Source organism: Schistocerca nitens, chromosome 7 (assembly GCF_023898315.1).
Source record: "Schistocerca nitens isolate TAMUIC-IGC-003100 chromosome 7, iqSchNite1.1, whole genome shotgun sequence".
Lineage (NCBI taxonomy): Eukaryota > Metazoa > Arthropoda > Insecta > Orthoptera > Acrididae > Schistocerca > Schistocerca nitens.
Genome location: NC_064620.1, coordinates 312,685,256 through 312,701,330, shown reverse-complemented (window position 1 = coordinate 312,701,330; position 16,075 = coordinate 312,685,256). Strand labels below are relative to the sequence as shown.

Sequence of the window (16,075 nt, the reverse complement as noted above, 5' to 3'; positions counted from 1 at the left end):
GCAGTACATTTGTGCTGAATGAAGCATATGCACATGAAGGCAGCTCAAGGCTGTCGCTGTTGTGACATGGACTGATGATGTCATGAACAGAACAATGATTACCTATACAATGATGAGACACCTGCTGGACTGCGGCTATACCATCTAGATTCCCTTGCAAATTGACTGGTGGTTTTTTCAAGGATTGATTGCTCAAAGAATATGTTTCATGCTACCTAAATGAAAGATTTGTTGTCTGGTGTGTAAAGATATTATGACTCCAAGCAGCGAAGACAAGGAGGAAGTGGAACTAATCAAGTAAACAAGTAAAATATAAACTGAAATTTTTATTTGGAATAATAACAGCAGCAGAGTCAAATCAGCTATGAAATCTCTTCCTCATAATAAGTTATGAAGCAGCAAACCTCGGATTACAGAAAATTTACGATTTTCCATTTTGGGGAGTTGATTTCTGAAAACGGAACAGCGTATCAGTATGCAATGACAGTGCCATGGTCACGTAGCTTGTTACTGCAGAGAGCATACAGGAAAAAACTAAAAACCCTGCACATCAAAAGATCTTAACCATTGTTAAATTAGAACATGACAACTGACATATGAAAAAGAAAACAACTGTCATTAAAGGCTAGTTTCTGTGAATGCTGCTCACAGATGCCAAGAAAGAAGATCTTTGAGATGTGAAAACACAGATCTTCACAATCAAATATGTGGATGGCACAACATGGTGAACTTCAGCATATAGCCTTCAATAAAGATGAATGTCTATTATAGCAAAATTAATCCAATGAATGGCAGTACAATTTCAAGTAACTATACAGCCAGGAGTACAGTTCATCAACCAGCAAGAGCTTTCACTGACTATCTCCATGTCACTTGTTCCAAACAAAAGGGTGAAAGTTGGAAAGATGTGTAAGACTGTAATGATACCAATGAGAAATATGATAAGTTTATTGCTACATTCAAACATTGTTTTTGAAATGGCTTTTCCCAAGACAATAACTATGTTTAACTGTACTGAAAAAACAAACACAAGGATAACGAAAGTGATAAGGATATCATATCACAATAAAAGGAGATTGTATGAGTACTGCAAGCAAAATACTAATCCTGACTTTGTTACGTATTTCAAAAGATACAAAAGAATACTAACATGAGTTATTTCAAAAAAATTGTGTAATTACAAGAACAAAACTAAAGCAACCTGGTAAATTACAAAGGAAAGAAATGGGCACCAGGCCAGTTAATCACAGTAATATAGAGCTGATTACAAATAAAAATAAACTGACCCCAAACATGTGGCCAGTGCTTTCAACAATTATTTCTCTAGTATAGTACAGCTGTTAATAAAAACACACCTTGACAAACGGCCAGCCAGTCAATCAGATCAAAAAGTCATCAAAACACATTATTCTTGTATCCAGCAACACCTGAGGAACTGTCAAGAATCCTAAAAGAATTATCTAATAAATATTCAGTGGGTGTTGAGATACCAGATGCCATTATTACAGTTAGTGCAATATTTATTGTTGAACCACCAACAGAAACAGTAAATTCATCTTTTGATAGTGGTTTGTTTCCAAATAATGTAAAAACTGCAAAAGTAACACCTTTGCATAAGAAGAGTGCAAAAAGTGATATTGTTAATATAGGCCAGTTTCAGTATTGTCAGGCTTCAGCAAAATTATGGAATAAATGTTCCTTAGAAGATTAACAGTTTTCTTAAATAAAGAGAGGCTGCTAAGTGACTCCCAGCATGGGTTCAGAGCTGGAAAGTCAACTCACACAGCAAATTTTGCCTTCTTAAATGAAGTATTAAAAGCAGTGGATGATAAGCAACATGTATCTTGGATATTTCTGGATCTAAGTAAAGCCTTTGATGTTACTGATCGTGGCATTCTCTTGCATAAATGAAGTAATTATGGAATTAGAGGCCAGTTTGAAACGTGGCTCCAGTTGTACCTCAGTAATCATAAGCAGATTACAGTAATAAAACACAAAGATAGTGAAACATAAAAAATTCTAGGTTTTACAGCAATGAGGAGAGAAATCAAGTATGAAATCCCACAAGGGTCAGTTCTGGGACATGTCCTATTTCTGTTGTACATAAATGACTTGGCTAGTAAAATACATGCTGGAACCACTGTACTCTTTGCAGATGACACTAATATTCTACTAAATCACAAAATGAGAAAAATCGGCAGGGGACTGCAACATTAGTTATGCATGCCTTTATGCACTGGTTCAGGACCAAAAGGCTCATCATAAATTCTGAAAAAACTGTGGCGATTACCTTCCACACCACACAAAAACATCCATCCTGCAAACACTGTTTTCACTATCAAAGGAAAAAACTGTGTCGAAGGTCAGACATACAAAATGTCTAGGCAGTCACGTTCGGGCAGATCTGAAGTGGGTGGTGCAGCTAAACAATTTAAATAAGAAACTGAATTCACCACCATATGCTGTTAGGAACCTCACTCAGAATACAAGCTGCTCGTCAGGGCTGACTGTGTACCATCATAGTATATAGTCGCTACTTATGTACGGAATAATTTTTCCCACAAATTCTACAAAAAACATTTAAAATACAGAAAAAGATTGTCAGGAAGATAAAAAAGCTAAATGCAAGGATTCCTGTACATCCCTTTTTAAAACTCTCAAAATATTACCACTGCCTTGCTTGTATACAGGGTGATTCACGAAGATATGCGAATTTTTAATATGTTATTCTACACGTAAAACTAAAGAAAAAAGTCATATAAACATAGGTCTGCAAATGTTTAGTTATGGAGTTATGGCTAATAAAAGATTTTACCTGAAATTTAGCAACTTCACTAATACGAAGTCATCGCAAAACTGTACGAGGTTAAAAATAGGCACAATTTCCATTCATTTTGTTGTTATTGGTCTGGCAAATCTAATAAAACATGTCCCAGAGGTGTATCTACAATAGTTTCCAGAATATCCAGAGAAGCAGTAATCAGCAGTTACAAAAATACATTTTATTTACTGATGAGGCACAGTTGACTTGAGATGGTATAAACAATTTACATAACGAGCACTTAAGGTCTGAAGCAAATCCACATGCAACAGTGCAATGAAATTACCAGCAGTGATTTAGCATAAATGTGTGGTGTAATAAAATCACACACACTTCACTGGACCTTTCATTTTCCTAGGACATCTAACTGGCAAGATGTAATAACAATTCCTTCAAGAAGAAATGCCCCACTTGCTCAAAGATGTTCCACTTGCTACGCAGTGCAAAGTATTTTCAACATGCCTGTTGAAATCTTTGTGCCATTGTCTGGAATTTAAGTAATCTGGGCCAAATAGTTAATAAATAAAAAATTTTACAAAATTATGTCTTTGCTTCTCTGGATGTTCACGAAAACTAGTGTGGATACACGTCTGGGACATGTTTTATTAGATTCCCCAGATCAATAACAATAAAACAAGTGGAAATCATGCTTTGCTTTAAGCTCGCAGTTTTGCGATGGCTTCATATTAGTGAAGTTGCTAAATTTCAGGCAAAATCTTATTAGCTCTAGCTCTGTAACTAAACACTTGTGGACATATGTTAATATGAACTTTTTTCTTTAGTTTTACTTATAAAACAACATATTAAAATATTTTCATATCTTTGTTAATCACGCTGTATATACAAAATACTAATTTTCACAAAAGGGAGCATCTTAAAAAAAGGAAAATCTCTTCAGACACAACTATGATATACACACATATGAAACTATGCAGAAGATGTACCTATACATGAACACAGCAAATGCAAACTTATGCAAAAGAGGAGTGTATCATGCTGGAGCTATGTTATATAACCATTTGCCTTCTTACCTACAATGCATACCAATATTAAATGCATTTAAAATAAAGTTAAAATAGTTCTTGCTTGACTACTGCTTTTATTCTTTATCTGAATTTATGGAACATCGCAATAAGTAAACCTCATTTACCAAATTTTACTAATTGTCAATTTTTCATAATACAATTTACATTGTGCTTATCATGTCATCTCACTTAATAACTGCTATTATCACATGTAGAAGCTAGTAGTACACCAACCTACATTATTATGCATTGTGATTATGTCAACAATGTAGTCAAAATGACTACTGTATTGTACATTAACTACGTTTATCACTGTCCTGCATCACATGTACGAACAATGTACTAAAATGATTCTTGGAAAAATAAACAATAAACAGTCATGGAAAACTATGATTTAAGCAAGAAAATTATTCAGCTCAAAGTCACTGACAAAACATATGTGGAATCTCGTGGGAGGAATATTAATCATACCACAGCAATGATATCAGCATTATTGTCATGCAGAACTTTCTGAATGTTTCCACAAATTCTAGATGTAAATATCAGATGAAAGTAATTGCATAATAAAAATAATATCATGAATGTAGCTGCCTCCCACTGCAGTATCACTAATTGGCAGCCAGTAAAAACCCTTTTTTTTTTTTTTTTTTTTTTTTTTTTCTTTTTTGAGGGGGGGATATAAAGCACCTTCTGGAAAAAAGTCCACTGCCACAACATTACAATATGCCACATACAAGATAAGAAGCAGCTTTACTATCTTTTGTATCACACTGTCTCTCTTCAGTGCCACTTCCCCAACCCACCCGCTACCACAATGTAATGCAAACATGTGTCAGTATAGAAATACTTACTGTATATTGATCACGTATTGAACGATGCAGCTGGTGAAGCAAATCTGACTGAGGAGAAACAGTTGGTACATGTATACGGATCATTTCACAAGCATTGCTGTATCCCTTAATTTGCACTGCTGTTGCTGTGCAGTATATCAGATTTGTTCCACAGGCAACCAATTTCTTGTGAAGAGCAGCAGCTTTTGATATATTATCTTGAACTGCATGGTAATCTTCGCGAAAGAAATGGTACTGTGCCAGATCAAAATGCAGCTGAAACAATTTTATACATTTTTGCAACAATCACAGGCAGAATCTATTATGATGATTATATGTAAAACATAAAAGATCAAATTTAATTTAATATCAGTATCATTGAATTAGGAAAGGTCTGGCAGAATGTAAATACTTTAGGTATACAGGAGATCACACACCAAAAACCAGAAGCATTGAGTCATCAACAGGCGCACACAAACAATAATAAGCTACAAAAGAGTGCCCTCCTCATCACCCAATACCATTCTGGACTGGAACTACTGAAATAAATGCTTTACCAGGACTTTAACTAATTATCTATCACCAAGCCCTGGAATGAGAGACATCCTACCCAAGATCCCTCCCATCCCTCCTAACGTGGTGGTCTGTCACCCATCAGGCCTCCGCAACATCCTAGTCCATATCTATGCCACTCCCAATCCCAGCCCCTTGTCACAGGGATGTATCCCTGTGAAACATCCATGTGCAAAACATGCCCAATACATCAGCTCAGAACTTTCTGCTCCAGTCCTGTCACAGTACTATCCTACTCCATCAGAGGATGGGTCACCTGTGAAACCAGCCACATCATTTACCAACTCTGCTGCAATCACTGCATAGATTTTTATGTAAATATTATAACCAACCAGCAGCCCACCAGAATGAGTGGCTACACCAAACTGTGATCACCCAGTGGAACAAAAAAATGGCTCTGAGCACTACGGGACTTAACATCTGAGGTCATCTAAGGACATTACACACATCCATGCCCGAGGCAGGATTCGAACCTGCGACCGTAGCAGTCGCGCAGCCCCAGACTGAAGTGCCTAGAACTGCTCGACCACCACGGCCAGCACCCAGTGGAACAACATACAACTGAGCACAACATGCTAAATTTCAATGGCTGCTCCATGAGCTGTGCCAGCTAGATCAGGGCAAAAGACCATTTTTACCTACCACCCATTTTTGTATCTCTGTCAGTAGTAAAATTTTTTAACAGCCCATCAATTCCATAGCAACAATGATTTGTGAAGTAGGTAAGTAACATTACAAAATTGATAAAGCAGAGTTACAACGAAGCATATAGTAATAACTACCTATCAAACACTTTACATCAACATTTTATGAAAACATAATGAAAACCCCTATCACTATCATGAAAGCTAGAACGCCCATTAGTGGGCATAAGGGACCAGGCTGATTACCACTGATCTAGATCCTTTTCTCCACCACCAACTTTTCTGAACTGTGGAGGTGAAGAGTTATCCTCGCAATACAGCCTTCACTACCAGAATAATAATAGCCTTAATATCCAATAATGGACTGTCCTCACACCCCCCTCCAACAGCTTCCCCTTCCTCTATCCTTTCACCCTCTTCCATTTTCCACACCACCTTCACTGTGCACTGCTCCCCACTGGCTCCAACACCTGTGCATCACATGCCTAGCCTGCACGCTTGGCACCACACCCTCCTGCATTTCTAACCAGCAAACTGGCTGCCTATCTCCAGATTGCTAATGACCTACCTCTCACCTCTCTCTCCCTCTAAACATCCCACATGACAGTCCCTGCCCCAACCTATCCTCCTGAACTGCACTCCTGGCATTGTGCATCCAGCTGGCACTATGCGGGGGCACAGTTTTGTGTGTGTGTGTGTGTGGGGGGGGGGGGGGGGGGGGGGAGGGGAGGGGGGAGAGCACATGTACTTTCAAGTGCTCTAGCTCAACAAATGGTTCACTCCAAAAGCAGCAAGTTCCCAGTCTTTTTTGTGTGTGCTTGTCAACAATTCAACCTAATTTCAGAACAACATCCTTAAGTACATATACCTGAGCCTCTAACTGTTATAAGTTCATCTGCACCCTAGCAACTATATTTTACATGTTTTTTTAATAATAATATAATTTCAAACTTTTGACCTACTATATAGGTAAGTTAACATGTGCTACCAAAATGGAAGTTACATTCAGAAACTTATCCAGTTCACAAAGAGATATATCGATTGGCCAATACTTATCTTCATGAGGTGAACATGTATTACATCTCCTTTTCTTCTTCAGAGTGTTATTATTTCTTTCCTTTCTCAGACGTTATGTCTGGTTAAGAATGGAAAGTGACGTGGACCTTGATCAAGCGGGCCTTCCTTTTAACCGTACGGTATATGTTACATTGCATTTAGGAACTTTTGGGTAATTGAACATGTATCAATAATTACAGATTTCTGTAGTTGTATATATACGTTTGGATGTAGCTATATTGCGTTGATGTACTGGTGGATATTGTGTGGTATGACTCCTGTAGTTGATGTATAATTGGTATAATGTCAACTTTATCCTGATGCCACATGTCAAGGAACTTCCTCAGCCAGTTGGATGTATTTTTCATTTTTTCTCCAGTTTTCTTCTGAATATTTGTTGTATTGGGTATGGATATTTCGATTAGTTGTGTTAATTTCTTCTTTTTATTGGTGAGTATGATGTCAGGTTTGTTATGTGGTGTTGTTTTATCTGTTATAATGGTTCTGTTCCAGTATAATTTGTATTCATGGTGTAGTATGGTGGGAGTGGTGGACAGTGAAGTGTTGCAGTTTAGACGGAGGGCAGAGAGAAGGTGCTGGGGGGGGGGGGGGGGGGTAAGTAGCAGAAAGGAGAGAAATAAAAAGAAATTAAAAGACTGGGTGTGGCGGTGAAATGACGGCTGTGTAGTACTGGAATGGGAACAGGGAGGGGCTGGATGGGTGAGGACACTGACTAACAAAGGTTGAGGCCAGAAGGGTTACAGAAACGTAGGATGTACTGCAGGGAAAGTTCCCTGTGCATTTCAGAAAAGCTGGTGTTGGTGGGAAGAATCCATATGACACAGGCTGTGAAGCAGTCACTGAGATGAGGGATATCTTGTTTGGCAGCGTGTTCAGCAACAGGGTGGTCCACTTGTTTCTTGACCACTGTTTGTCGGTGTCCATTCATCCGGACAGACAGCTTATTGGTTGTCCTGCCTACATAGAATGCAGCACAGTGGATACAGCTTAGCTTGTAAATCACATGACTGGTTTCACAGGTAGCCCTGCCTCTGATGGGATAGGTGATATTAGTGACCGGAGTGGAGTAGGTGGTGGTAGGAGGATGTATGGTACAGGTCTTGCATCTAGGTCTGTTACAGGGGTATGAGCCATGAGGTAAGGGATTGGGAGCAGGGGTTGTGTAAGGACGGACGAGTATATTGTGTAGGTTTGGTGGACGGCGGAATACCTCAGTAGGAGCGGTGGGAAGGATAGTGGGCAGGACATTTCTCATTTCAGGGCACAACGGGAGGCAATTGAAAACCTGGCAGAGAATGTAATTCAGTTGCTCCAGCCCCTGATGGTACTGAGTTACGAGGAGAATGCTCCTCTGTGGCCGGACTGTGGGACTTTGGGATGCGATAGGAGACTGGAAAGATAAGGCACAGGAGATTTGTTTTTGTACAATGATGGGAGGATAATTACTGTCAGTGAAGGCTTCAGTGAGACCCTCGGTATATTTTGAGAGGGACTGCTCGGCACTGCAGATGCGACAACCACAGGTGGCTATGCTGTACACAAGGGACTTCTTGGTATAGAACAGGTGGCAGCTGTCGAAGTGGAGGTATTGCTGGTGGTTACTAGGTTTAATGGTTTGATGGTCCATATCAAACCTACTAACCAAGAGTAATACCTCCACTTCGACAGCTGCCACCTGTTCTATACCAAAAAGTCGTTTCCGTACAGCATAGCACCTGTGGTTGTCACATCTGCAGTGATGAGCAGTCTCTCTCAAAATATACCGAGAGTCTCACTGAAGCCTTCACTGACCTTAATTATCCCCCCATCCTTGTACAAAAACAAATCTCCCGTGCCTTATCTTTCCAGACTCCCACCACCTCCCAAAGTCCCACAGAACGGCCACACAGGAGCATTCCCCTCGAAACACAGTACCATCAGGGACTGGAGCAACCGAATTACATTCTCCGCCAGGGTTTCGATTACCTCTCGTCGTGCCCTGAAATGAAAAATCTCCTGCCCACTATCCTTCCCACCCCTCCTACTGAGGTATTCCGCCGTCCACCAAACCTACACAATATACTCGTCCATCCTTACACACCCCCCCATGAACCATGGACCTTGCCGTTGGTGGGGAGGCTTGCGTGCCTCAGCGATACAGATGGCCGTACCGTAGGTGCAACCACAACGGAGGGGTATCTGTTGAGAGGCCAGACAAACATGTGGTTCCTGAAGAGGGGCAGCAGCCTTTTCAGTAGTTGCAGGGGCAACAGTCTGGATGACTGACTGATCTGGCCTTGTAACATTAACCAAAACGGCCTTGCTGTGCTGGTACTGCGAACGGTTGAAAGCAAGGGGAAACTACAGCCGTAATTTTTCCCGAGGACATGCAGCTCTACTGTATGATTAAATGATGATGGCGTCCTCTTGGGTAAAATATTCCGGAGGTAAAATAGTCCCCCATTCGGATCTCCGACTACTCAGGAGGACGTCGTTATCAGGAGAAAGAAAACTGGCGTTCTACGGATCGGAGCGTGGAATGTCAGATCCCTTAATCGGGCAGGTAAGTTAGAAAATTTAAAAAGGGAAATGGATAGGTTAAAATTAGATATAGTGGGAATTAGTGAAGTTCGGTGGCAGGAGGAACAAGACTTTTGGTCAGGTGATTACAGGGTTATAAATACAAAATCAAATAGGGGTAATGCAGGAGTAGGTTTAATAATGAATAAAAAAATAGGAGTGCGGGTTAGCTACTACAAACAGCATAGTGAACGCATTATTGTGGCCAAGATAGACACAAAGCCCATGCCTACTACAGTAGTTCAAGTTTATATGCCAACTAGCTCTGCAGATGATGAAGAAATTGATGAAATGTATGACGAGATAAAAGAAATTATTCAGGTAGTGAAGGGAGACGAAAATTTAATAGTCATGGGTGACTGGAATTCGTCAGTAGGAAAAGGGAGAGAAGGAAACATAGTAGGTGAATATGGATTGGGGGGAAGGAATGAAAGAGGAAGCCGCCTTGTAGAATTTTGCACAGAGCACAACTTAATCATAGCTAACACTTGGTTCAAGAATCATAAAAGAAGGTTGTATACCTGGAAGAATCCTGGAGATACTAAAAGGTATCAGATAGATTATATAATGGTAAGACAGAGATTTAGGAACCAGGTTTTAAATTGTAAGACGTTTCCTGGGGCAGATGTGGATTCTGACCACAATCTATTGGTTATGAACTGCAGATTGAAACTGAAGAAACTGCATAAAGGTGGTAATTTAAGGAGATGGGACCTGGATAAACTGAAAGAACCAGAGGTTGTAGAGAGTTTCAGGGAGAGCATAAGGGAACAATTTACAGGAATGGGGGAAAGAAATACAGTAGAAGAAGAATGGGTAGCTCTGAGGGATGAAGTAGTGAAGGCAGCAGAGGATCAAGTAGGTAAAAAGACGAGGGCTAATAGAAATCCTTGGGTAACAGAAGAAATATTGAATTTAATTGATGAAAGGAGAAAATATAAAAATGCAGTAAATGAAGCAGGCAAAAAGGAATACAAGCGTCTCAAAAATGAGATCGACAGGAAGTGCAAAATGGCTAAGCAGGGATGGCTAGAGGACAAATGTAAGGATGTAGAGACTTGTCTCACTAGGGGTAAGATAGATACTGCCTACAGGAAAATTAAAGAGACCTTTGGAGAGAAGAGAACCACTTGTATGAATATCAAGAGCTCAGATGGCAACCCAGTTCTAAGCAAAGAAGGGAAGGCAGAAAGGTGGAAGGAGTATATAGAGGGTTTATACAAGGGCGATGTACTTGAGGACAATATTATGGAAATGGAAGAGGATGTAGATGAAGACGAAATGGGAGATAAGATACTGCGTGAAGAGTTTGACAGAGCACTGAAAGACCTGAGTCGAAACAAGGCCCCGGGAGTAGACAACATTCCATTAGAACTACTGATGGCCTCGGGAGAGCCAGTCATGACAAAACTTTACCATCTGGTGAGCACGATGTATGAGACAGGCGAAATACCCTCAGACTTCAAGAAGAATATAATAATTCCAATCCCAAAGAAAGCAGGTGTTGACAGATGCGAAAATTACCGGACTATCAGTTTAATAAGTCACAGCTGCAAAATACTAACGCGAATTCTTTACAGACGAATGGAAAAACTGGTAGAAGCCGACCTCGGGGAAGATCAGTTTGGATTCCGTAGAAATGTTGGAACACGTGAGGCAATACTGACCTTACGACTTATCTTAGAAGCTAGATTAAGAAAAGGCAAACCTACGTTTCTAGCATTTGTAGACTTAGAGAAAGCTTTTGACAATGTTAACTGGAATACTCTCTTTCAAATTCTAAAGGTGGCAGGGGTAAAATACAGGAAGCGAAAGGCTATTTACAATTTGTACAGAAACCAGATGGCAGTTATAAGAGTCGAGGGGCATGAAAGGGAAGCAGTGGTTGGGAAAGGTGTGAGACAGGGTTGTAGCCTCTCCCCGATGTTATTCAATCTGTATATTGAGCAAGCAGTAAAGGAAACAAACGAAAAATTCGGAGTAGGTATTAAAATCCATGGAGAAGAAGTAAAAACTTTGAGGTTCGCCGATGACATTGTAATTCTGTCAGAGACAGCAAAGGACTTGGAAGAGCAGTTGAACGGAATGGACAGTGTCTTGAAAGGAGGATATAAGATGAACATCAACAAAAGCAAAACGAGGATAATGGAATGTAGTCAAATTAAGTCGGGTGATGCTGAGGGAATTAGGTTAGGAAATGAGACACTTAAAGTAGTAAAGGAGTTTTGCTATTTAGGGAGTAAAATAACCGATGATGGTCGAAGTAGAGAGGATATAAAATGTAGACTGGCAATGGCAAGGAAATCGTTTCTCAAGAAGAGAAATTTGTTAACATCAAGTATAGATTTAAGTGTCAGGAAGTCGTTTCTGAAAGTATTTGTATGGAGTGTAGCCATGTATGGAAGTGAAACATGGACGATAACCAGTTTGGACAAGAAGAGGATAGAAGCTTTCGAAATGTGGTGCTACAGAAGAATGCTGAAGATAAGGTGGGTAGATCACGTAACTAATGAGGAGGTATTGAATAGGATTGGGGAGAAGAGAAGTTTGTGGCACAACTTGACTAGAAGAAGGGATCGGTTGGTAGGACATGTTTTGAGGCATCAAGGGATCACAAATTTAGCATTGGAGGGCAGCGTGGAGGGTAAAAATCGTAGAGGGAGACCAAGAGATGAATACACTAAACAGATTCAGAAGGATGTAGGTTGCAGTAGGTACTGGGAGATGAAGAAGCTTGCACAGGATAGAGTAGCATGGAGAGCTGCATCAAACCAGTCTCAGGACTGAAGACCACAACAACAACATCCTTACACAACCCCTGCTCCCAATCCCTTACCTCATGGCTCATACCCCTGTAACAGACCTAGATGCAAGACCTGTACCATACATCCTCCTACTGCCACCTACTCCACTCCGGTCACTAATATCACCTATCCCATCAGAGGCAGGGCTACCTGTGAAACCAGTCATGTGATTTACAAGCTAAGCTGCATCCACTGTGCTGCATTCTATGTAGGGATGACAACCAATAAGCTGTCTGTCCGCATGAACGGCCACCGACGAACTGTGGCCTAAAAGCAAGTAGTCCACCCTGTTGCTGAACACGCTGCCAAACGTATCCCTCATTTCAATGACTGCTTCACAGCCTGTGTGATATGGATCCTTCCCACCAACACTAGCTTTTCTGAATTGCGCAGGTGGGAACTTTCCCTGCAATACATCCTATATTCCCGTAACCCTCTTGGCATTAACCTTCGTTAGTCAGTGTCCTCACCCATCCAGCCCCCTCCCTGTTTCCATTCCAGCACTACACAGCCGTCATTTCACCGCACCACTCAGTCTTTTAATTACTTTTTATGCCTCTCCTTTCCACTACTTACCCCCTCCGCACCTTTTCTTCTGTCCTCCGTCTAAACTGCAACACTTCACTGTCTGCCACTCCCACCATACTATCCCTCCCCCTCCCCGCCCCAGCCACCTCCTTACCCTCACCCAGTCACCACTCCCATCATGCACTGGTGCTGTTGTTCGCAGTGTGGTTTCAGCTCTCTGCAGAAGTGTGTGCAAGTTGCGTATATATATATATATATATATATATATATATATATATATATATATATATGTGTGTGTGTGTGTGTGTGTGTGTGTGTGTGTGTGTGTGTGTGTGTGTGTGTGTGTGTACTGCTGACAAAGACCTTAATAGCCGAAAGCTATAATTGTGTGAATCTTTTTGTTGTGCCTATCACGACTCAGCATCTCTGCTATATGGTGAGTACCAACTTTCCTTCTCTGGTATTGTTACATTCCATCCTGGATTTTTCATTGTTTGATGAATTATACTCTTTAATTTTCTTCCCCTCAAATTCTTGACACCATGTTTCATCTCATTCCAATTGCAGTGTTTAGCAGTTGCTGCACTTATCAACTTTATTTCGTTTATCCTAATTATATAGCACAGTTAACATTTTTTCACAACAAGATACTGGACATGAACTAACACCTGTTTGATTTTGTAACCTAGAGTGTTAATAATGACTAGCCTAACTGTTTGACACCAAATGAGAAAAGTGTCATAAAGGGACTAACCTGGCAGTGAAACTCATCATCAGATATTGTGATACCCTCCGCCCAGTTCTGGCACACGCTTGTGCTATCTTCTGTAAGCACATTAAATGTCTCTGGGGTTGGTAGAAGTGGTGCAGGAATTGTGGTGAGACGATTCAGAACTGCTATACTATTGGCTGCCTGCTTCTCCAGGCTGTGCATGAGCTCATCTAACACATGTGGCGGCACATAATTGCTGTCCTGCAGACCAGGGCTGTGAGAAGGAAAACAACACAATTATATTAATTTCAATACATACAGTAACTAGTCATTTCCTTTCACAAGCAAATAATCATACACTTTTCATGGAAACAAAATTCACTTCTCTCTGAGTGTGAAAATAACATTAACCAAAAAAGAAAAGCATGCTTTGAAGCAGAGATTGTTCATTTGCCTCTTTATTTGTTATGGTGCACAGAATTTTGAGGATTTTTTTCTTTTTTTTTAAAAAAAAAGAGAGCAGTATAGTGATAGTTTATTAGTTATACAGTAGACAGAGCAGATTTCTACTATTTGCTTGTCCTCTGTTAATGTGTACTTTGATTCTCTTAACATTCCTGAAGGATCTCTTTTTTAATGGGAACTTTTGTTCACAATCAATGAATGAATGTGTGAGTGAGCAAATGGATGAATGTTTTGTCATGAAACCATAAAAACTGTACATAGCATATCAAATATCAGGCACAAAGCAGCCAATGAAACAGAGAGGAAAAAAGCAGCAATCCAACCCATGGCACTTACTATGTAACCAATAAACAGTTCCAACTTGTGTTAAAACAAGTAAGAGTTTCAACCAATGGATAGTACCTCTAGAGGGCCGACCTGAGTCATGCCGCCTACTTTATGGTTAGACATTCTGCAAATTACAAATATTCACCCCAAAGGGGAAATCATACAATACATGGACAGCACTAAATAGATTAAGAACAGAAGTGCAAAATACAAAGTAAACATGATTAAGTGAGGTTACTCTGAAGATGAGCAGTGTGAATGCAGAGAAACACACACAATTCAACATTTGCTCATGCGCCCAAGGATGGAGTTTATTTTCACAGTGGAAGATCTCTTTTTATCCAGTGACAAGGCTATTAAAGCTGTAGAGTTTTAGAAGAATAGAGTTTAGATATTCTTGCCCGGACACAGAAAGTAATGTAAATACATATTATTTTCTTAGATATAATCAACCTATCATCTATTTCTCTCAAACTTGTTATAAAGAGTATATCAAGATGTTTCAGATATTGTTTAACTGAAATGAAATTATTGTACCTGTGTCATAATGTCATTAATATAAACTTTTCTTCTGTGAGCAGCAGGAGCTGCAAACAAAGGTACACCAGTGATTACATAATGTCTAAGGTTGTGCCATCATGTGGTTCAGTACACATTCAGAATGTGCAAGAAATTAGAAGTTGCTGAAATCTAATTTTCTATACATCATTTTCCGCCTCTATATGGTTCAAATGGCTCTGAGCACTATGGGACTCAACTGCTGTGGTCATAAGTCCCCTAGAACTTAGAACTACTTAAACCTAACTAACCTAAGGACAGCACACAACACCCAGCCATCACGAGGCAGAGAAAATCCCTGACCCCGCCGGGAATCGAACCCGGGAACCTGGGCGTGGGAAGCGAGAACGCTACCGCACGACCACGAGATGCGGGCTCCGCCTCTATAGATGCAATAAATTTGGTTAAAAAGGAAATTTTCAATTAGTGCATTCTGTGTGTCTACTAGATTGGTTAAGTCACCATAAGAATGGAATATTAACAGATACAGTAACTATTGTGGCATAATCAACAAAAGTAATGGCATCTTCATCAGCCTCAAGGAAACTGGAAGTTTTATGCCATTACAAAGACAATTTCGATTGCAATGAAATTATGTATTTATTGCATTGTTAGATACTGTGCAATACTGCAAGTCAAATGTGAACCATGTCTGCAAGTAGCTTTATTTATATGTTTTTTGTAGTGGTCATTCCGTATGCTATTAGTTTGAATGGTTGAATTAAAACGCTGTACCACTGGGAAGTTCTTTGTTTGGACAGATTACCATCAATGTAAATTCATATGAAGTTGACAACCGGTTATGAGTAGTCTGTTCCTTCATTCACAGCACTTAAGAAACGTGTGACAGAATTCAAATGTAGCAATACTTCTCTTGCAGATGGTTCATGCAAACAATGTCACAAAACTGCAACCATAGACAAAAGTATCAAGAACATATGTAATACTGCATTGGGTGATAAGGGAATGGAGGTGCAAGAAATAGTTGAAGCTATGAATGTACCAGAAAGAATATAATATAATTTACATGAAGAATTATGTCTGAGGAAGCACGGTGCATGATGAATGCCACATTTTTCTTATCAGAATAAAATGCGAGTGCAAAATTCTCTGCAATATTTGGGCCATTTTAAAAGGAACATTACTGATTTT

The 16,075-nt window shown here is 39.9% G+C and overlaps 1 protein-coding gene across 4 annotated transcripts in view; it reads right to left on the bottom strand.

Moving 5' to 3' along the window:
- Positions 1-16,075, bottom strand: part of LOC126194749 (integrator complex subunit 8) — a 164,160-nt gene that overhangs the window by 100,698 nt on the left and 47,387 nt on the right. For all 4 annotated transcript variants that reach the window (XM_049933020.1, XM_049933019.1, XM_049933022.1 and 1 more), the window contains exons 5-6: positions 13,616-13,847; positions 4,698-4,952 (exon numbers count right to left, since the gene is read on the bottom strand). In XM_049933020.1, coding sequence (XP_049788977.1) covers positions 4,698-4,952; positions 13,616-13,847 — 487 coding nt within the window. The remainder of the gene's footprint in view (positions 1-4,697; positions 4,953-13,615; positions 13,848-16,075) is intronic.